The sequence below is a fragment of the Paramisgurnus dabryanus genome, chromosome 7, assembly GCF_030506205.2.
Source record: "Paramisgurnus dabryanus chromosome 7, PD_genome_1.1, whole genome shotgun sequence".
Lineage (NCBI taxonomy): Eukaryota > Metazoa > Chordata > Actinopteri > Cypriniformes > Cobitidae > Paramisgurnus > Paramisgurnus dabryanus.
In genome coordinates, this window is record NC_133343.1 from 40,471,257 (window position 1) to 40,495,270 (window position 24,014).

Consider the following 24,014-nt stretch of genomic DNA (forward strand, 5'->3'; position numbering starts at 1 on the left):
ATATATATATATATATATATATTCATCCCAAAACCCTTAAAAAAAAAATAAAAAACTTGAATTGAGTTTAAAATGTTTATTTAATAAAAAACTGAACAATTCACAATTGTCACAATCACAAAATAATATTATACACAAATATTAAAAGTTGCATACATAAACAATACTATTTAAACTCATAAATATACAGACAGAGAAAGCAATATTAGAGTAAAATAAAACAAAATAAAAGCGACAATGAAAACTACATTCAAAGCAGTACAATGTAATGTAGCAGTGGCGGTTGCAAATTCAAAATAAGTGTTCGGAGTGTCATGTGTGTTGCTTGTGTTTTTAAAATGTTTTTGTTGCTTCATGTAAACCATGTGCATCACGTGTTTAGTCAAAACACGTGATCTACATACACGCAGAACACATATTTTGAAATTGGGAACCACACAAATGACTGGCTATATACATGTTGTGACAGACTTTGCATCGAGTGCTCACAAAAAAAGAAGTCACCAGCTGCCACTGTAATGTAGTAAATATCTAAATAAAATGAACAACAACTATATTGATCTTGCTTTAAGAAATCAGTCCTACACTGCAAAAAAATGACTCTTACATATTTTTGTCTCGTTTTCAGTAGAAATATTATTTAAATAAAATGCTTTTTCTTGATGAACAAAATGACCTAAGAAAATAAGTCTAGTTTTAGACAAAATAAATAAATGCACACAATTTAAGTGAATTTGTGCTTAAAACAAGCAAAAATATCTGCCAATGGTGTGAGAAAAAATCTTAAGTTTTCTTTTTTCTTAAAAACTTAATTCAAGCACAATTTTCTCACCCCATTGTTATATATTTTTGCTTGTTCAGGCACAAATTTACTTAAATTGTATATTTTTGTCTAAAAACTAGACATTTTCTTAGGTAATTTTGCTCATCAAGAAAATACATCTTGATTTAAGAATTTTTAGTTTTTCTACTAAAAACAAGATAAAAATCCTAAGTTAGAAACTGATTTTTTGCAGTGTTGATTCAATTGCAGAGCTCTGTCTTGGAATTATTCAAGAATTTCTCACTGTAAAACCTAAAAGTTAACTAAACTCAAACCATTTAAGAAAACCGGTTGCATTAAACCATTTAAGTTTTAAAACACATGGATTTGAGTACTGTGAACTTAAACAAATTGAGTCACATGCAGTTATGCACTTATATTTAAGTTCACACTAACTAAATATAAGTGCATAATTGCACAAGACTTAAGTTCACAGTACTCAAATGTATGTTTTTTAAAACTTAATGGGTTAAGGCAACCGATTTCCTTAAATGGTTTGAGTTAAGTTAACTGTTAGGTTTTACATTGTAAAGCATATACTTGTCAGCAAACGTAACATTGATGCACCCTCATCTGGACAAACATCTCTTTGGAGCCCTTTGGAAATATAAAAGTACATATAAGTATTTGGCATAATACTAATACACATATACGTATACACATACACACGACAAATCAAATGACATAGAATTAAAGTTGTACATTTTAGAAAGTTTACATTAAACCAGTGGTTCTTAACGTTATTCCTGGAGGCCCACTGCCCTGCATGTTTTGTATGTCTCTTTTATCTGACAGATGTAGTTCAGTTCATGGAGATCCCTTCTAATGAGCTGATGATTTGAATCAGGTGTGTTAAATAAGGGAGACATACAAAATGTGCAGAGCAATGGGTCTCCAGGAATAACGTTAAGAACCACTGCATTAAACTGTACAAAGATACAACAATATATGATCAAAGAACTTCTTAATATACATCTTCTTACTTCATTTTCTGTGTTGATGTCCTCAAGAGTCTCTGTGTTGTTCTTCATTACAGTAGGCTACTTCAATATAGTTGTCTATCAAACACAGAATAAAAAAAATAGAATCACATACATTACAACACATCTATTTACGATTTAACCTCTTTAATTTAATAACTTAATTATTAAACTTACATCATTTTGGCCAGATTGCAGTGACATCAATTTCTTCAGTGTCTGGATCAGTCTGATGTTTTAGCTTTCACTGTTACTTCATTATATTTCTCTGGCAAACACAGAATTAAAAATTAAAATCACATATCACAATACATCCGTTTACTATTTAACATGTTTGATTTTAATTTAATGTAATCATTGAATGATTAAACATACATCATCTTTACCCAGAAACCTCTTCATCGTCCACAAAGTTGACCACAGTGTACATGACCTCTGTAAACACAAACATGAATAGACTTCATATTTAAAAAGATGAAGAACAGCAAACATATAACGTTTAAATATATTATGACTCCAAGCTTCTTTACAATTAGCATCTAGGTTCTCTTAAAGTGAAGCTGGCTTTGTTACAAATCAATATAACTAAAACAGTCTTGAAAAATAAGCAGCATCTACCAGAACTGAATGAGCTTTTAAAACAACAAAAGATCGTCTGTACCATTTAAAATAGCAGAGAGACACTTGCTAGCTGCTAACATTTCAAACAAACGAGTTACTGTTGCTTTGTTTGTTTTAAGCAAATAACGTCTCATCTTGGCTTCTTTAAAGTTTTGTTTTTAAAAATTTAAACATCGAATTGATTCTTTTAACAGCCCGGTTTGAATGTTACTTCGCGTATTTTTAACCTCATGTTTACCGCTGTGTACCACGTATAACCTTAATGTTTTACTGTTTGTGCTTTAAATTCAAACAGTTCTAGTATAAAGACAAAAACGAATCATAGTAAATAACATAATATGAACAAATAGGCAACCGATCAGCGCGATGCAGACAAATGAATTAAATCAAACTTACCTTACTGTTAATGAGCAAACAAACAAACAAGAGACGGAGTAGTCCAGGCAGTAACGGTTCGCGATTTGAATTTTCCGTCAAGCCCATAGGTTGAGCAGTCGCACCTGAAGGGTGGGGGCAGTCAGATGAGTGGGTGCAGGTGCATTCTGGGAAATGTAGTCCTTTTCTTTAATATACTTTTTTATAATCCGCATTTTCACACTATGCATTGTTCTTTATACTTGATTATTAATACAAAATAAAAAATATTTTTATAAAGTTTATTACGTTTACAAAACATGTTTAGTTGACAAACATGTTAACAGTTATTTGGAATGATGCTCAGATTTTCTTAAATTTAAAATCTTTGTGAATCAGCACCTTCTTGATGAAATACAAAACTCTTTAAACATGCCTAAGGAATTATCTCTGGGTTTAGTGGATTAACTGCTCATCATTGGAAACATTGAATGTAGGCTATACCTAAATGAATTCTTACTTAAATATAAGTAAATATAAACTAATGCTGAGTTAAGACATGTAACTTACTGAACTTACTTAACTACAACATGAACTCAAATTAATTTATTGTAAATGACTGCATTAACTAACAATGAAAAACATGTCATGTTGTAGTTAATGATGACTCTTAAATATATGATATGCTGTAACTCAGCATTAGTTCATGTTAAAGTAAAAATACATGTATGTCTTTTTTCACTGTGATATATGGACCCTTATTATATTATAAAGTCCCCATCTCTTTTGTTTAAATTGATTGATTGAAGACAAACATTATAATATGTGGTCTGACTTTGTGCAAGCATGCATTATCAAATGCTAAAAGTTACCTCCTCAGATAGACTAGAACATTCATTGGTGCCCGAACATTTTCCTTACAAGGGCCAAACCTGACTGAGGGCTGTGGGCCAAAAGTAAATGTTGTTGTGTTATATTAAAATTAAAGTTGCCCTGATAACCCCTAATTTATAATTTTCTAATATTTTAAAAATAAATAAGCAAACATTACTCTGTTTATGCATAACTAATGCAGTTTTATTTTCCAAGGATTTTTGTAGAAAAAAGAAATCGTTTTGCCAATCAATTTTAAATATCCTTTTCTCTGTGTGCCACTGCCGCAACCTCTTCATTTTTAGCCTATAGTACCCGAGTTCATTAGGTTTCGTGATGCATTTTATACACCTTCAAGTATGCATGAAACATAAAAAAATTAAAGGTCTTTTGTGGGCCAACTTTGGGCACCTCTGGACTAGAAGTACAGTAGCTGACAGGTATCTGCAGATATGTTTACCCGAGTTTGTCAGTCTGTTTCACCCAACATGTTTTGCATCCACTTGTGAAAGACTGTCTTTTAGATTATGGACCTGTCTATTGATATTTTTGTTTCTATTTTAAAAGATTTAATGAAATGTTGGGGTAGAATTATAATAACAATAGAAACAATGAACTTCAAATCATGAGACATCAGCAAAAATAAGCAGCTTTACATTTCACTGACTAATTTATCAACATCCTAGCTAGCAAAAATGAGTTACATGATGTCATTTGAACGGCTTCTTTTAAACGATGTATGCAGCATTGAGACATACGTGCACAATATTCTGACCTAGGGCAGTTGGAGACATGTTTTCAAAGTGTTGGAAATATATATTCTGAAATAACATTTGTTGCATTTCTCTTGAGTCAGAGACATAATTTTCACACATTAAAATGGTAATTGTGTCCATTGAATTTTAGTTATTTTGAATGATGCTTAGTTTCTTAAATAGACTAATTAAATTATATTAATAATAAATATATTTAGAAAACACAGTTTTTATGTACCACAATACTGTATGTGCTGTCTTAAAGAGACATGGTTAACCCCCCACCCCACTCAGCTCTGAAAACAAAGAAGACACCTCTACCTGTGGGTCATTAACATATAAAAAGCCGTTCACACCTCACACCCACCGCTCCTCACAACCAGCTGTAAGGATTCCTGGAAACTTCCACCAGTTCCTTTAAACATCCACAAACGTAAGGTTTCTGGATGTTTCACAAGTTTACTTTGGTGTATTACCTTTCCAAGCACTCTGCCTCAAAAATCTGGCAAACCTAAAGTTTAGCAGGGATTTCCCATTCCGTATTTGTCCGTATACAGCTCTTTTCATGCAGTGTATCCCTTTTACTCTTTCCCCGCCATTGACGAGATATCTCGTCAATCAAGAGAAAACGCTTCCCCGCCAATGACGAGTATTTCCGTCTTTCCACAATACCGCTTTTATACGCTAGGTGGTGCCCTTCCGCAACTTTTTAAAACCGGAAGTATTGCCCTATGGCAGTGTTCTTCACTCCCAATCCTGGAGAGCCGGTGTCCTGCAGAGTTTAGCTCCAACCTTAATCAAACACACCTACCTGTGATCTTCTAGTGATCATGAAGACATTGATTAGCTTGCTCAGGTGTGTTTGATTAAGGTTGGAGCTAAACTCTGCAGGACACCGGCTCTCCAGGATTGGGAGTGAAGAACACTGCCCTATGGCAAGCTGCTGCATGTCCATGTCTGTTATAAAGATCGCTCTGAATGGGATCTCTATGAAAAGTCCATCACATAAAATGGAATTATCTGTGCTTTTTGCTCAAAATGTGGTAAACCTTCCCTAGTCAAAAGCTGATTACAAAAGAACTACTGAAGGTAGGATGAAACTTTTTTTGTTGTTGTTTGAAAGCAGAGGGTCTGTTCTTTCATTTGGTATATTGTATGTTTATATATTTGAAGAAGAACATTTTCTGGAAGGCATTAAACTTTTGTGAAAATTATGAAAAATGCTGGCGGTGGCTGGCAACTTTGAAAAAAACGCTGGCGGTGAAAGAGTTAACAATGGCAAAGCCAGAGCTAACATCTTTGTTGAGACAGGCCCTGGACGTTTTGGACAAAGAAAAGCCTTCCAGTAACGATGGAGAAGCATCTTCCTCCACAGAGCCGGCGCCAGACCATAACTTACAGGGGGGCACTTGGCTTACAACAGAGGGGCACGCAATAGCAACAATAACTTGCAAAAACAAGACATTAAAACACAGCAAGCACACATTCATCCAACTTATACAGACTGTCAGCTCATTTCCCGTATAAAGTGCAAAAGACCACAAACTATGCGCAAAACTATTGAACTTCGACCGCGGCGTGAGCGCAAGCTGAGCTCCGCTGCGCTCGCGCTTTGCTCGACGCAACAGCAAACCGCCCTCGCGCGGCGCAAGCCATTGAAATGAATGGGTTTCATAGCGCAGCGCACACCGCGTCCTAGCTTTAAAAAAGCCGCTTTACCATAATCACGTCATATTACTGTTAATGGTCTACAGCCACACTTCACATTTAAGCTTACGTAATTTAAAACAACGCTAACTTACCTTTAAAATAGCTGAAGACGGCGTGTACGAACACTAAACTTCCTTAAAACTGTGTCCTGTAGATTTGTAAATTCCACCTCGACCTCTAATCTTTGAGTTTGAGCCAGTCTGTGTTTGCATGAAGTCAGATGAAGCAGGCGGTGCTGGTTCGTTCTAAATGTTCTAATATCCATATTTTACACGATCCATAAAATGCCGCAAAAAACACGTTGCTAGTATCAAGTCACAAATATGCTAAAGACGTAAGACAGGTGAGATGCGGCAATACATCCAATCAGAGAAACTGGTCTGTTTTAATTAAAGAAAACATATATCAACTATATTTTCCTCATTTGGTTACATTACAAGTCATGAAACATTCAATGTTTAATTTATTTTAATTATTCTTGATATATATTAAATTAATAAAGAACTTTGTAGGGGGGCACAACAACCTGTTTGGGGGGGGGGCACTGCCCGCGAATGCCCCCCCATGACGCCGGCCCTGTTCCTCCACCAACACCTTTCCCTCGTCCATTGTACCGCCACCGAAAGTGTTCGCTCCAAAAGTATCCCTAAATCGCGCCCACCATGCTGTTCAAGATAAATTACATTAATGTTAGAAAAATATTAAATGCAATGTGTATTTTTCATGTCAAAGCCAAGTTAACGTTACTGTTAAATATGATGAGCAGATCCGCGTGCAAGCGAGCACTAATGAAGCCGTGTTATATAGCTGCAGGTGAGTGAATGTTATAACGTTAACCACAGCAGACAAGAGTTGTACATGACATGAGGATCGCGAGTGAGTATTATAATCAGAAACAGTAACGTTATCTTGGCTTTGACAGGAAAAATTAAACTTAATATTTTTCTAACATTAATTTAACTTACCTTGAACAACATGGTGGGCGCGAGTTGCGGTTGCTTTTGGACCAAACACATTTGGTGTTGGTAAAATGGACGAGGGAAGTTGTTGGTCGTGGAATATGCCTCTCCATCATTACTGGAAGCATTTTCTTTGTCCAAAACATCCAGCGCCTGTCTCAACAAAGATGTAAGCTCCGGCTTTGCCATTGTTAATGGATGGAAGGGCAAGACAACTTTCACTCTGAAGAAACGTTCTCCCAGTGTTGCCTTAGTACTGGGAGCTCCCTCTGCTGTCCATAAAGTGCCTCTGCACACCAGCCATTTCAAACCCAGCCTCCAGTATTTGGGCCACGCCTCCTTATTTGCATACACTCCTCAATCCTCAAATTACCAGTCCTAAATGGCTAAATGATCAAATGCCCAATCCTAAATCCCTAAATGCCCTATCCTAAATCCTCAATAGATAAATGACCAATTGCCCAATCCTAAATACAAAATGCCCAATCCTAAATACAAAATGGTCAATCCTAAATACCAAATTCATTTTAATTTTCAACTTTGACTTTTAGTTTCAAATTTAGACTTTTAGTTTTCATTCAAGACTTTTAGACTTTCAGTTTACAATCTGACCAAAAAATCCCTCCATAGTATGCAAGGTAAGAAGCTTCAATATACATTACCGGACTACTTTGGCCTTCATTTAGCCAGCCTCATCACAATCAACTCGATTATTGGATGCACAAAATATATCCTTAGCATATTGTGTGACAAAACATTAGTAACTGATAGGATTTTTAGTTTGTGTTTATTACCTTATACAGGCTATGTTAATTAAAACAGCATATAAGGGCTGACTTTGCATCACAATCATAACACTAAACAGGGAACGTAAATCTGTATTGTATTGCTCCAGCGGCACATTATGTAAACTACATTTATAGTAAGAAACTGCACACATGCAGATGTTATAGCAAATAGCAGTAAATACACCTCAATCTCTTCTAAAGTTCACTCCTCATGCCGTGAATGCACAAAAAACTCAGAGTAAAGAAAAAACGAGAAAGAGAGGGCCTAGCTGAGTGGAGTTGCTAAGTCAAAGTACATGGCTGAGGAAAAGTTTACTGGCCATTATCATGGTCCTAACAATCCCCTCTTACATCACCCCATCGACATAAGCAGACTCACTTTGTTCCGTGGTGAAGAGAACGTGTGCTTAAAAAAATAAACAATCGTTATCTGCCTTTCTCGTGCTATTGGTGGTTTCAAATTCATTCAAAATCGGCAAATACATATCGGAGAGCAATACATAATGAATATAAGAATATAAAAATTAAGAAAATCAACACCATCACTCCAGAAAACACATAACGTTTCCCCAATGTTCCCATATGATTTCATATGACTTTGCCCAAGAATTACAAAATCTGCAACCTCTTGTAACGTTTAACCCACTGGTGAAATATACTGTAATGCATGTGTATATATGAGGGTATATGTGTGTACCATATTTTTCGGTCTATAAGCCTTTTTTTTTCATATCTTGACTGGTGCTGCATCTTAAAATCAGGTGCACCTTGTAAGTCAGCATAAATTAATTTAGACATTTATTAGGCAAGAGACATCATTATCGTCTACAGTCACGAGAGTCCGCTATATCCTGCTTCTGTAATTATGTTATTCAATGGATTCTGTAATGTGGAATGACGAGTATGTGAACTTAGGCCTGGGACAATTAATCGTGCTAATGTGCGTTTTCTCAATGAATGAATTTTAATGAATTACGGTGAAATGACGCCACATCCAAAAGCCAGGGGGCGCTCTCGTGCAGAAACTCCAGTTGTGCCACAGAAGAAGTAGCCACTAGAAACGCTATTCCAGGAAACGTCTAAGGGATATTTATATCGCTGTTCTTCAGATTGTTTCAGGTATTTTCATGATAATGAAGAATATTTGAATGATTTTGTTTAATGAGGGTTGCTTTTCTAAATCCACGTTATTAAACGAGTCCGACTCATAATGCTTTTAGATTAATAAGGACTTCCTACTGAAATAAACACCGTAGTACACGCATGAACTGTGCATGAAACACAGAATCGGAGCCTTGCGATTAAGAATCAATTTTAGACAGGTCTTTTTAATGGGACACGCGATTAATCGTCACAGCCCTATGTGAACTTCACGCTAGTTGGCTTGTTTGGTTAATTTTGCCTATTCAACCTTCCAGGTAAGTTCTGTATGCTATGGTTTATCAGTGTTTCCGCTATATACATTCTACCATGGCAACCCACCACTCATATAACATTCCCGCCACCCCTGCGGTTGTGGATAGAAGGGATACAGCAAACCAAATTTCGCCAGATTAGCACTGCTTAAGGACTCGTGCGTTATAGTCGTGCGTAGGTCCTACGGCGTAGCAGCGACGGCGTAGGTTCCACGTCAGTTTTCATTTATACTTTTGCATCGTCATCCGCATCGACATGCAAACACACGCACGACCGCTGGTGGGCAGTATCCACACGTGTAACCACAGTAGGCGACCGTCAGAGAAGAAGAAACCGGGCAAGTTAACCCACAAACGAAGAAGAAACAGCAACTTGTTGTGTATGTTTTGAGAAGACCAGCAATGATGGAAGTAAATAAACAGCGACTTTTGATGCAGTTTGAGTTAAATCACTCCTCAACTTGGCTCATCTTTGTTTTCACCGTCACAAACGGAAATACCTATGACGCAGTTTTTTTTACCTGACGGGAGGGGTTCTGGTGAACCAATCACAGCACTTGCGGTCCGCGTAGAACTGACGCGCTGTTAAAAATGTTGCGAGCTGCGCGTCAGGCTACGCACAGGCTACGGAGAGCCTACGCCGTAGAACCTACGCACGACTATAAATCGCCCTTTAATCCCAATCCTTTACCCAAACCTCTAAACACAACATGTCACAGGATTTAAGATGTATTTGTATCTCATTTAGACAAAGCCGCTGTTTTCATCCTAATCCTACCTCCAAATCTAATTCTAACTTTTTGGCATTTGGAGTATCCCTTCTAGACAAAACCCACAGCAGCAGCTAGTTCATAAAATAAAGCTATAATCTCGGCCCTATCAGACTGGCTTGTCTTAAATACATAAAATCCTTTTTGGATTTGCGTTGTTCACTCATTTATAAATAAATCTCCTAAAATATCATAATTTCCTCCTGGGGTTTAGTTTCATGCACAAATAGACTTAAATCAACAGATGATGATTAGGCTACGTCTCTGTTTTGAGAAATTATAATAAAACAAATAAGCCAAAACAAAATATGTTACACACTTAAATAATTATCAGATTGACAAAACAAAGTATTTGAGTTTCTGTTCTTTTTTTGTGACGCGCTCTAAAACCAAAGCAAGCAGCAGAAGCCATGTCATGTTTTTAATGATTTTAAATAAACACAATGTTTTCTTCTTTTTGTGAGTTTACACAAATAAAAATACACAATTTACTGTTTCGAAGTTTTGTTTTACTTTTATCTGTATGACCAAAAATTTAGGGTAATTTAAGGTGCAAGGTCATCACGCGTATACCAGCAAACACAGAACGTTCCCCTAAAGTTTTTGGTTATATTTTGGGAACCAAATAATAACGTTCTGGGAACGTTCTTTTTACATTTTATTTTTTGCAACCATAAAATAACGTTCCCATAACGTTGCAGGGTGGTTATTTTTAAATAACCTAAAAATAACTTATACAGAACATTATTTTTTGGCTTTTTTTGGAACCATAAAATAACGTTCAAATAACGTTGCAGGGTGGTTATTTTTAAAATAACCTAAAAATAACTTATACAGAACGTTATTTTTTGGGTATTTTTTTGAAACCATAAAATAATGTTCCCTTAACATTGCAGGGTGGTTATTTTTAAATAACCTAAAAATAACTTGTACAGAACGTTATTTTTTGGTTATTATTTTGGAACCATAAAATAACGTTCCCATAACGTTGCTGGGTGGTTATTTTTAAAATAACCTAACAATAACTTATACCTAACGTTCTCTAATGGTTATTTTTTTATTATGTTTTTTTTTTAGGAAATTAAGAGAAAGCATAATTAAACTCATTATTCCTTTAGTGAGCACGTTTGTTATGCGCGTGCTCCTCTGCACGCGCTTACCTCGCGCTGTTCACGAGCACCCGCTTTCTTTTGTACACGAATTTGCATAATTTAAAAAATAACGGTCGTTAACGGTTTTCTTTCCTCAGAGACATACATTTTATTAGCGTTTCTTATTTCTCTTTCTTTCTTGATTAAGTAACTTAAATATGTGAGAAAAAAATGTATATATGAGTGATTTCCGATCGATTTGAGGAAAATATGAGGAGAATATGATGTTAGAAATTTTTTATTGTCAAATAAACGAATAGCCGCCTAACTGTGGTAAGATCTTTTTACCTAAAGTAAATGAAATGTTTATTTATTTGGCATTTGGTTTTTACTTCAGAGTCTAACATTATTTTAGCGATTTATTTTCTTTCTTCATTAGTAACTTAAATATGTGAAAACGAAAATATATTTTAATGATTTCCATGAAGGAGAATGTGATGTTAGAAGCTTTTGATTGTTGTAAAAACTGAGAGCTATTCGGCTAACGTTAAACTGATTTGTTAACCAAGTGAAAGAAATGTTTATGTATTTGTCAATAGGTTTTACCTCAGTCTAACATTTATTCTAGCGGTTTATTTTCTTTCTTCAACTTATATGTGAGAACTAATATATATTTTAGTGATAGTGATATGAAGAGAGGACGTAGAGGATGTTTTTGATTATTGTAATAATGGAGAGGCGGCTAACTGCTGTGGTAAGATTTTTTAATCCAAAGTAAATTAAATGTTTATTCATTTTCATTAAAGTCTTCTTTATTGTGTTGAAGTCACTAGTTATTTATATATTTGATAAAATACAATGCTATCTAAATTCAATGTGTGGTGGGTTGAGGTATTTTTATTTAAAATAACCTGTGTTATAATACATTCATCTAATGTTTCAATAGACATTTTTTCAGTAATAAAATAATTTAATTGTTATAAATGTTGTTATTAATATATTGGTTTATTCCTTTTTATATGGAAATGTGTTGAACTTATTTTGGATAGATATGATAGATAAAAACACAACATGGAATGTACCAATAGACGTGCCGTACTTCACTGCAGCTAGAGTCTTGAGCTCTGCGCGCTCTTTCAGAGCGTGCACAGAGCCGCGGCAACGCGCACTATCCTGTAGATCATTAAATTGCTTTTGTTCCATGTCAACTGTGCATACTCCCAGCAAAATGTTTGATTCCCAAAACGTTCTCCTAAAGTTAGAATAAGGTTCCCATAACGTTAGTTTTTGGTTTCCATAACGTTATTTTTTTAAGGTTTGTTTTTGGTTAGCCAGGAAAGTTTTCTTTACGGAAATAGAACATTATTTTTAGGTTAAGTTTAACATTCCCCTAACGTTAGGATAACGTTAGTTTTAGATTAGTTTAAAGTTTTCCTAACATTTTCCTAACGTTATAATAATGTTAGAAGAACGTTAGTTTTAGGTTAGTTTAATGTTTTTCTAACGTTTTCCTAATATTATTCTAACCTAAAACCTAACGTTACAATAAGGTTAAACTAACCTAAAAATAACGTTCTATTTCTGTAAAGAAAACTTTCCTGGCTAAACAAAAACAAACCTAAAAAAATAACGTTATGGGAACCAAAAACTAACGTTAGGAGAACTTTTTAGAACCAAAAACTAACTTTAGGAAAACGTTTTGGGAACCAAAAAATGTTAGCTGGGATACTGTTCACTGGCTCATATACACGGACGCAGCGCAAGGCTGCAAGAAAAGACATAATTAAACTTTCGATTTAACATATTACAAGTTTTTTGGACATTCATTTGGAATCACTGTACTCATATAATCATTTTATCGAGCCATTAGTTATTCAGAATATAGGCTATAAACGCAGCGCACTGCTGACAAATCAGCTGTCAATCTACTGTGCTTCAGATCGACACTCACAAAGTTTCACATTAAATGATAAAATATTGGTCCAAAAACAAAAGGCTAAATACTGAATACTACTTATATGGGACTGCAAGACATTAATGGTTGAATCTGTTTGGAAGGACATTATTCCTGTGGGAAGAGAAAGGCGTTGATAATGAAAACTTGAAGCAGACAGTGAGACTACACTGTAAAAAATGTATACTTTAAAAAATTGTGAAAACTGAAAGTTACATATTGACTCAACATATTGCTTCCAAATAATTCTCCCCCCAAAAAAATATGCATTGTGGTAATTAAAACGTAAGGTATTGGGGTAAAACAAAAATGTATATTTACAGAACATATTAAACTCTGCTCAGCTAATTTATCATGTCAAATGAAAAATCTGAGTTGACTGAACAGTTTGAGCCAGAAAAGCGTACGGACACACCTGAAAATAATTGGCTTCAGTGTGGGTGTGCGGGAGTTGATGATCGACATTTTCTACAATAAAGTTATGGTACTTAAATATTTACATTTAAGTCATTTTTAAGTATTTTTAAAGTCATTTTCTAGTAAAACCGAGTGAAAATCTGAATAATTACAGCATACAAACAAAAAGCATATGATGTTTTCTCCTCAGTGTAACGCACCGAGCTAACGCATCATTTAGTGAGGAAATGGCAAGGCCACTACAACTTTCACAGTGAGTATATTATATTTGTTTTTCTTATATAACATATTTGTGTGAAAACTTAGCTTTTTCGAGATTTACGTGCGTTTTTTTTTTATGAAGAGCCGCTGCGCCGCGCCCACACACGTGCACACATAGACATGAAAGGCTGCTTGCAACCTGCGCCTTTCTAGAGAGAAATTGTCGCGTTTTTTAAATAAATGAATATATTACGAGTGTAGGGGCTTCTGTATTTGGCCTGGAAGTCACGAAACGGGCGCGTTGTTCACATGTATTCGACTGTGTGCAGCACTGCGCAGACAAGACAACCTACACTGAAAAAAATTATTCATTGAATTTAATCAATTTTTTTAAGGTAAGTGGTTGCAATTAATTTATTTAAGCTACATTTAAACAAAAAAGATGAGTAAAGTAAAATAAAATATAAAACTTTTGTTTAAATGTAGCTTAAATAAATTGATTGCAACCACTTACCTTAAAAAAATTGATTAAATTCAATGAATCGTTTTTTTCAGTGTATGGCATCAAAGTTCCGCGAGAGCCATTCAAAAGCTTATATCTCGCGTTACATTGATCTCATGTGCCAATCGATCTGCGCCGCGCATGCTGCCGTCGTCATCTTGCATCAAGAAATCCACGAGGGGTAAATATGAAACGGACACTCTCTCTCTCTCTCTCTCTCTTACCTGGTGTTGTAAAGTTATAAGTTATATATACTTATAAGTTATAAGTATAAAGCTGCCAGTTATAGTCAACAGCGCGAGTCTCAAATAAGTGCACGAACACCGCCAAAAACAAACGAGATGTATAAATAATCAGCGCGTTAACTGTACTGTAAGTAATCGAATATAAAACCAACACGAAGTAGCGCTTAACATTAGTATAGGTTTGCTTAAACAATTAATCCCTCAGAAATTAACCATAGTTTTACTATTATTTGTGTTGGATAACCAAATAACCACACATTTACCATAGTCTCACTAAAGGATATTTTAGTGAAACTATAGGAATTAAAAATGTCCAATACCAAAATAACTGTATATATATTATATATTCTATATTAAAACTGTTTTATTTTCATAATGTTGAACAGCAATATAGCTAATAGCAGCCGTTTTTCTATGTTCAGAAGTTTAAACTTTGACGATATTCTATATTGATCTGGTTTTATTTATTACATTGACTTCATTTGGTACATGTACACTCAGTGATACTTTTTTACTTCTAACAGAGTAGCAAGGCTTTGGAGATTTACACACGTGACATGAAAATTGAAATTCGTGAAACTCTGAGCAGTTTCTGATCCATGTCAAGATTAATTTCCAGTGAGCAGGTTGTGCTGGAAAATTTGTGAGACTTTATGCCTTTAATTTGTAGAATGTTTTAAGTGTTTAATGTTTAAACTGTTATGAGGCATTGTTTAAATGTTTAAAGTGTTTAAAGTAGTTTCATAAGCTCTTACTTCGTGTGAGAATGTTTTGGAGATATTTGTAATATCTTTTCTAAACTTTTTATTAAAAATAATTATTTTCTTATGTTTACTGTGCAATTGTATGCAGACCATTTCTGTATGTTTACAATTTTAAGGTATTACAAATAAATAACAAATGAATAAAATGTTACAAAATAGTTTATGTGTTTATTTTTCTATTAGGACAACGGGAAAAAAACAATTCAGCATGGTTCCTTATCAATATAATTTTACCAATATACATTTTCAGATTGGGTGAATTAAAAAAAGAATGCTACCACAATTTTAAAAAGTTAATTGGGCAAAAAACATGGTTTCTTATTTTCAATTGGTTCAACCTTTTATTTTCCATTGAGCTAATGTTTAAAGATCGTTGATACAATTGATAAAATTTAATTCACAGAAAATCTATTGCCCCAAGTGAAAAATGTCAATGTTACCAGTCACTAGAAAATTTTGAGTTAGGGAGGCTAATTTTTTTTACAGTGTATAATATACACTATAATATTTGATGTAACGGGTGTAATAATATTAACATGAAGCACTATATTTTTAAGTAAATCCAACATATTATTTTTTACAGTGCACTTGCATAGTGATTGCTTTAAAGAGCTACATCTTTTGACTATTCAAAAAAGTGTAATTTTTAAAATTAGGTATAACTCGTGAAATCTTAAATAATATGGTTCCACAATATTTAATAAATTACTATAATATGGTGAGACATCAACATCTACATAATACTACAGGTAGGGGTTTTAATATATATCCTTGCGGTTACAAAAATTTAGCAGGGCAAACTACGTTTTTATATACCAGTGCTACAGCGTGGAATAAGTTGTCGAAATCCATAAAAAATATAACAGAGTTGAAGAGTTTTAAAAGGGTATTGAAAAGTTGTTGATATGTGATGCTAGTTAGGTTATAGGTATCTTTGAAAGGTACAGACCCCTTAATCGCCTACGTCACTGTGACGTCACCACTCTAGCTGGAGCCAAAAAATAAGTAGGAACCCATAGCTGGCGCGCTAAAATGTTGACTTTAAAATGTCATTTTGTTATGTTTTTGGATGCCAGAACAGAAGCAAGAGCACTTTAGGTTCAAAAATCAAATTGTACCAAATCTCAGCAGATATTCCTTCACAGAAATCGAGACGACAATTGGTTAAATGCAATAAGGCATAAAGACTGACATGAACGATTAGAAATAATGCTCGTGTTTGCAGTGCACACTTCATTTCAGGTAAAATAATCTATTAATCTGTACTGGTGTGTTGGTTTTATCTAGTACAAATCAGCAGGTTTCTGTTTTATAGGTGAAAAGTTGCCAACCTTCAGTGCTATTGTTTAGTTTAAATGTTAAACAAAGATACAGCGATAGATGTGTCTGCCATTCTTTGAATGGTCTCCTAAAATAATCCACATTGCTAATCATAGTTATACCGATAGGTTACATGAGACAATAAGCCTTGACAAAATTCCCCAAACCACCCGAAATTAAATCATATATTGTCTAGGACATTATCCAAAACCTGGTTAAAATCATGAGAGTTAAGTTACGAAAATAGCTGTCACGGTCCCGTACAATCACTGGCTGTTCATATTCGGACAGTTCCAAACCTTCATCTACATCTACGTTTAAGAAATCCCCCCTAAAACGTGCTAGCTTACACTTGTGTACATTGCCTCCACAACTCTTTTTGCCTCCAGCTAAGCCCCACCCACCTGGAGATGTGCAATGTTTACAAACTTTTAAGAGGTTTATTGTTAAACAAATGTGTAATGTTTTAAATACATTGTATATGACTAATAATGAGATAAAGGAAAGATGTCTCTTGTGCTTTACATTATCTGTGTATGTTGCCTTTATGCTTTTACTTACAACGAGGACCACAATGGAAATAAGTCTCTGGCTTTTTTTATATTTTTATCCTCAGCACTTTTTTAAAGATGCCCTGCCACACGTATTTTATTGCTATTGTAGTAAAGTCTGAAGTGTACCATGGACGCTGTAACCGTTTATGTGAAAAAAATGCCTTGTTTACCTTGTTTCAAGCCATTCTAGCGTGGTATAGAAGTCCTGCAGGAAGACTCAGCTCGATTTGAGCCAGTTCTCATTAATATTCAATGAGCTAAGCTGCTTGACTCCGATTGGCTAACCGCAAGTATTCGAGAGCAAGGTTATTCATTCACCCAGCGTAATAGGTAGTCTAGGCTAGAGGAACTTTTTTTACAGTTGTCTGGAATTGCGGCAGAATGGCTTCTTCAGGTATATTGCCATATATTTATGACCCTGAATCTGAAGAGGAGACAGAAGCACCAGAAGAACCACAACCAGCTCGTTTGGCCATGGATGTATCTGAATGGTAATAGTAAACCATCAAGCACTTTGAAACGTAATAAAATGTATTCGTGGCAATTGTCTTCTGACTTTCAATTTTAACCCATTACACCATTGGTTAGTGGCCAAATGTGTTTAGATGAAAAAAAAATACGATGCATGCATTTTCTTCATAATGCTGCATTAAGTTCCATTCACATGTATGGGTCTGTTAAATCTATATATAATCGCTGCTAATGGCAACGGATTTTTTACTTTTAATTCATATTATTTTGCGAGAGATCAATTATCGCGATGGAATTCCATTGAAGGTGAAAGTCAGCCCAGACGTTAACTCGCACCGTCTGAAAAGACTCATATCAAATTTAAAATGATCCCTTACGTAAGCAGCCGAATTTATACAAATGTATTAGCCTAATAAGTTCTGGCTCGCAAAAAATCTGACCTACCTTTTGCTTTATCAGGTGCACGTGCGGGAATTGTGTCAGAATGCCCACAGAAGTAGAAAATGTGTGCTGCAGGGAAACACCACCGGTAATATAGACAAAAGTGCTGCTTTAGGTGATAAGGCTACTTTTTATATATATTTCAAGTCGATTGTCATTACTCCAACATCTGACTCTACAGGTAGCAAGACGACTTGGACAAACTATTACCCCCATACAATGTATGACTCTCCACCCAGGGCTGGAACCTGTTTGTTTAAACATTTATTCTCTCCAAAATGCCATGAACGTATACAGAGCAGACTATGGCCCTTTGCGAGTCAGGGGTTATGAAAAGTAAGTGCAATATATATATATATATATATATATATATATATATATATATATATATATATATATATATATATATATATATATATATATATATATATATATATATATAATATAATGTAGACCATGGTAATATTACACATACAAAGCTGCACAACATTTAGAACAAAGATATATTTATTATTTTATACAAAAACAAATAAGACAGTTCAAAACCACGGTCAGTGTAGTGATTCTCTCTAATGAACATATTTACAAAGACACTGTCCTCTGCTTTTTGGCAGGCGTTGCAGGCACCTAGCATACCGAACTTTTGTCAGCTGGTGCTGGGGCTATTTGGGGAGAAAGGTTCGTGTGGTCATTCCGTCCTGTGTGGTCCAGCGTATCCGTAGGGAGTTCCCAGATGCTGCAGGCCAGTATGTTGGATTTAGACCTCCCCTTGTCTGAACCGAGATACGTAGGCAGCAATGGCTTCTTCAAGGGGAGGATGCTCATATTGTGATGCCAGAGTATCAGGGACTGGAACTTTCTGCAACTCCTCCACATATGGCTGGTTGTTGGGCACTATGTCCTCGAAAAGAAATGCCATCATGTTGAAGATGTAACCTAGAAAAATAAATGTACATGATGTACATAACTGTGTACAGACCATTTGTAATAATAATTATTAGTTGAACAACTTACAGTATGTGGCCTGTGTTTTCATTGCCTTCACAGTGTGTGCTCCCTTTTTGGCCTTAGGAAATAGCACCTTGTATCTTAGTTTCCCTGATGTTGTTCTGGCCTGGGTACGCCCTGCATTTTCGTTAAAATGCATGGCTGCCAGGTACAACCTGAAAGTATAGGGTGTCGTTGTGTACATAACTCAGGCATGACATAGCAAAGGTTTAATCAGGTCCTTTATGTAAATTTTCAAATTGTTACATAGGTAATGAAAGCTCTAATATCCATTCACGTGTTTACTATATTTTTCCCTTTTACAATAATAGTAATAGAGTGTTAATACAACAAAACATACCTGCACAACATGCCAATGTATGGAAATACAACATTTTTTGGAGTGAAGCGTATAACAATATTGTGGAAGGCCTCCAATGTTGAGGTCTGGTACTTGGAGCTCAACTTCTCCACATCAGTAAGGACCCTCTTATTTGACAACAGCTTCTCAACTTTGAAGAGGGCTTTGGAACCTAAATACATATCGTCAATTAATAACTGAATAACAACAAAAATAATTATACAACAATATGTACAATGGAGGAGTACACACCTGGTTGAAACCATTTCTTATGATCTGTTGTCTGGCGAACTGGATGCAGACACTTTGGAAAAGCAGGATTGTCGTGGGTGTGTTTGTTTTGGATGTGGTTCACAACCGATGTCCATTTTGCAACCTTCTCTGTCCCTGTGGATGATGAGGTTGCACACCAATAAACATGGTTTCTGATGCCACGCTGCCACTTCTTCACAACTGCACAGTCCTTGTCTTTGGAAATTTTGTCCAGTTTCTTAGACAGACCTGATGAACAACATAGATGGTATCAAAATTAATCTGATAAACAAAATAATTAGTTTACTTCTAAACACTATAATCTAAACCTATTGGAGTTTTGACAATGTTTTTTTAATTATACAGTTGATAATCACATTATATTTTGAAAAGAAAATAACACAGACAAGGTTTACCCTTTTCAAAGTGCCAGACGTCATAGAAGTGCTGTGTGCTGCGCTCTCTAAGAAATTTTTGTATTTGAGGATGCCGATCTGTGACGATGTACTCAATAGCCACACCTTTGGATTCAAGAAGCTCGAGACTTCTTTTTAGCCCCTCTTTTTCCATATTGTGACTCCCGCCAACCTCATTGCTCTTGTTACAAAGAAAGACAAAAAGTATATGCCATAAACATCTTTGCTGCAGTACTTTGACACAAAACACAAAGAGAGACATATAGTACACAAATGGGGCTAATAAAAGATAATGTTTCAACGAATCAGTGTCTGTACAAAAGGATGCCATGCTTGTTTTTCTTTGCCTATGTGTTTTAGCCCAGGCAAGGGAAAGTTTTGGACGGAATGTGTTATTGTAGGTGGTTTGTAGTGGAGGTGTGAGTGAGTGTGTGTGTGTGTGTGTGTGTGTGTGTGTGTGTGCGTGCGTGCGTGCGTGCGTGCGTGCGTGCGTGCGTGCGAGTGTGTGTGTGTGAGTGCGTGTGTGTGTGTCTGTGTGTGTTTGAGAGAGAAATTTAAAGGTGCAGTGTGTAATTTTTTAGAAGGATCTCTTGACAGAAATGCAACATATTATACAAAACTATATTATCAGGGGTGTATAAAGACCTTTCATAATGAACCGTTAGATTTTTATTACCTTAGAACAGTGGTTTTCAATTCCAGTCCTCGGGCCCCCCCTCACAGAACATTTTAGATGTCTCCATATATAAAAACACCTGATTCCGATCATCAGCTCGTTAGTGTGTTAATTAATGAGCAGATGAGTGAAATCAGGTGTTTCATATAAGGAGACATCTAAAACATTCGGGGAGGGGGGGCCCGAGGACTGGAATTGAAAACCACTGCCTTAGAATATGATGTTTTTATCTACATACACAGAGGGTCCTCTTACATGGAAGTCGGCATTTTGTGGCGCCATATTTTTACAGAAACCCTTATAGGACAAACTTTTTTACTTAGTTGTCTCCGACGATGACATGTTTGTCTAGTGGTAGCTAACGTAGCTTCTCTATGATTTTTAAAAGCGAGGGATAAGCAGTGGACTGAGCCGTTGAGTTGCAATGCGCAATTTCACCACTAGAAAATTGCAAAAATTTACACACTGCACCTTTAAAGAGAGTGCCACAAAAACTGATTTACAAGACTGATGTGTGTTGTGACATAAATACCCATTTATAAAACATCTATGACAACACCACTAACCTGCACAAGTTGAATGTCAATGATGTTGTTGTTTTCCAGGTTCATCAGACTGTAGCTACCGTATTTTGCTGAGTGGCCTACAAATATCAACATGATGTTATGAGCACTATTTGTTTGCAATGTTTTTAAACATGCCAGGGTGACATATGACATGTAATCAAATCTCATACAGAACTTTACCTGGTGAGTCTGCCCTCATGTCACCACCAATTTTGACTGGTCTCTGCCTCAGGTGCTCAAATTCAGATTCCTGGAACGCATGCCATTTGTGGATCACGGCAGGCTCCAAGTAACTTCTAGCATGCCGTCTGAATGTGGAGTGTCCAATGCTTTTCAGATGCATGGCTTTGAATACCTACAAAAGTATTGGTATTATCAGTAAAACACATCTTTTGTTTGTCCAGAGATAAAGGGCATTGTACAACACAAACTCTGATTGGTGTGGCGTGGCATCAAGCTTTTAAAAAACTTCCAAGTTCGAAGTATTAACGGATGTAACAAGTTAAGAGTTGAAGACATATAGAAAATCGAATGGGTCCACGTGATGTGTGTGTTGTAGGGTATGCAGCTGAAAGTGTACTACAACAATACCTTTTGTAACTGGAAAAATGAAGTGCCAGTGAAATATATGGCTGCCGACAGTTGAAGGTTTCCAGTGGGGCAGCTCCCAATCACAGGTTGGCTTTTCCACTGTCGAAAAAAATTGCAGTGATGACAAATCTGGTCAACTGCCAAGAAGGTGCCGCGTCTGCGTGGCCTCACATCAGATACCCGTTTACATATGGGACAGGTTTCAAAAAGCTCCAGCAGGCACTTCTCAAAAACAATGAACTTGGAGTCCTTGTAGCCAGATCTAGTTGTGTCACTGTGAGTAACATAAACAATGAAAACATTATGTTAGTTTAATCATTCATATGACATTGACAGTGTCTGTCTTTCTAAGAAGAAAATAAGCCAATTACACTTACAATAGCTGTGATGAATCCGTCATGTCTGTCACATCAGTGACATCTGTCATAGAGTTAGCTGGGTCATATGTTGAGTCATGTGGTTCTGGGATGATTGTAGAATGACTGGTGTCATATTCCTCCTCTTCTTCTAATCGTATTCTTTTAGCTGGCCTTGGATGTGCTACCTTGATTGGCGTGGAGGTCAGAGGTCCCCAAGGTGCATCTGCTGTAGTTGTGCCAATGTTCACACTTTCAGAACAGCCAGTAGTTTGTGTTCCTAAAGCACATTGCTGTATATTACTGGTTTGTAACACACTTTAAATAACAATAACAGACAGGTTACATAAAGTACTGCCTCAGGAGTGTAAACTATGGGTGGTCTGTGAAACATGAGTGATCATGATCAGGAGGATGACTGCATGTAGTATCATACAAATTAACTATTTAACTATAATTAACAAACACTATTTCTGAAGTCTGACAGATTTATGAACCAAGTAACCGTTATCTTTTCAGCCACAACTACAACACTGCATAACTGCAGTTATTACACACATGAACAATTTAAAAATACAAATAAAAACACTAACCTCTGCTTTTGACATGATGTCGTAGAGTACCCATTGATAGCTGAGTCCCCCGAGATGACAGATTAGGTGGGTCTGTTTGTGAAAATGCATGGCTGAAAGATGTCCCCGATGTGCTCTGTGGCATAAGAAACGACACAACGATGTTAGCAGAGAACAACTAATAAAGCAAATCAAATCGTGTCCTGAAATCTAAAAGTGTTGGAAAACAATCTGACAAAAAAAATTACATGGATGTAACTCTAAATGCAATAAAAACAAAGTCTAACCATACATGAGATCCTTATTCAAATTAGGGTTTACTCTTGATTAAAAAACTTAATTGTGTTTGGTAATAACGACAAAATCGCTGAATAGCTATGTTTTTACATTGAGGTAATCATGACTTGCAACAGCGTCTCGTAAATCACGTCAGTGCTTAGCCAACTGAGGATTTATTATTGCGCTGAACTTTTTTTAATTCATAATATCATTCGCAAAAATATGCTTTGCGTCATCAATAACATTACAGCTTGGCAACAGCTGTTATCAACTCATTTTTAGCTTTATCGGATGAACTTAGCTTGGCTAGCGAGTGCTAGAATAGTCCAAATCAACATAAAACCTGCTAGGCAAGCGAGTGCATGAAACCTGTATAATATAGCATTTCCTTGAGATAATTGTTTTACTTACAGGCTGGACACTGGCCGTAGACTGCCGCGATGGTACTGCTCCAGGCTTCAACAGCAACCGTGTCGTGAAGCCTTTGCTGTACTCCCCGAAGTTTATGAAGTCACTCTCTTCAAAATGTGATGAACATATAAATACATTGGAATGATCATGGTTTGGCATTTTTCCAAAAATGAACTGAAGCCATTTCATTCTTAATTCTGGGTTCTTGGGCAACATGTGCATAGTTGAACCTCTATTCCTGCATAGGGCACAAGCACGTTGACGTTCAGCCATCCTTGCGGTATAGAAAACTCACAGAGCTGAACGAAATCTGTGGGCGCGGCCTCAAGTGGGAGAGCTCATGAATAATAATGAGCTCGATCAGTTCCACGTCACACTGATCAGCTTTTTCAACTGACCTAATTTCTCCCCTTATTTCTTTTCAGTGGCTAAAGCTGACATAGGAGGTAGAAGTTCATTTTCACATTCCCGACACAACACAGACACATATAGACCTAACACATATCAAAAAATACAAGTAAAAACGGTTTTGTGTGGAA

The 24,014-nt window shown here is 35.9% G+C and overlaps 1 protein-coding gene and 2 long non-coding RNA genes across 3 annotated transcripts; all 3 read right to left on the bottom strand.

Moving 5' to 3' along the window:
* Window positions 1-1,806: 1,806 nt before the first annotated feature.
* On the bottom strand, window positions 1,807-3,202 carry LOC135734425 (uncharacterized). Its single transcript, XR_010527334.1, has 4 exons — window positions 2,821-3,202; window positions 2,179-2,238; window positions 1,981-2,071; window positions 1,807-1,881 (listed from the first exon to the last, which is right to left on the bottom strand). It is a non-coding gene; the product is annotated as an uncharacterized lncRNA (long non-coding RNA).
* Window positions 3,203-18,581: 15,379 nt separating this feature from the next.
* Window positions 18,582-22,257, bottom strand: LOC135734395 (uncharacterized). The gene is made up of 9 exons (XM_065253265.2): window positions 22,235-22,257; window positions 21,858-22,131; window positions 21,447-21,621; window positions 21,267-21,343; window positions 20,025-20,205; window positions 19,609-19,857; window positions 19,357-19,528; window positions 19,023-19,171; window positions 18,582-18,944 (listed from the first exon to the last, which is right to left on the bottom strand). Exons 1-9 carry the CDS (start codon window positions 22,255-22,257, stop codon window positions 18,766-18,768), a joined length of 1,479 nt encoding a protein of 492 aa, XP_065109337.1. The 3' UTR covers window positions 18,582-18,765.
* A 101-nt stretch (window positions 22,258-22,358) lies between these two features.
* On the bottom strand, window positions 22,359-23,614 carry LOC135734427 (uncharacterized). The gene is made up of 3 exons (XR_010527337.1): window positions 23,476-23,614; window positions 22,807-22,921; window positions 22,359-22,493 (listed from the first exon to the last, which is right to left on the bottom strand). It is a non-coding gene; the product is annotated as an uncharacterized lncRNA (long non-coding RNA).
* Window positions 23,615-24,014: the final 400 nt, after the last annotated feature.

What these genes read in the sequence shown, in the direction of transcription:
- LOC135734395 (XM_065253265.2), bottom strand. Translation starts at nt 22,257, where the DNA reads ATGACGGATTCATCACAGCTATT. An exon ending in CATTTTTCCAGTTACAAAAG is followed by an intron (nt 21,622 to 21,857) that starts GTATTGTTGTAG and finishes ATACTTTTGTAG; the next exon opens with GTATTCAAAGCCATGCATCT. An exon ending in CGTCTGGCACTTTGAAAAGG is followed by an intron (nt 19,858 to 20,024) that starts GTAAACCTTGTC and finishes GTTGTTCATCAG; the next exon opens with GTCTGTCTAAGAAACTGGAC.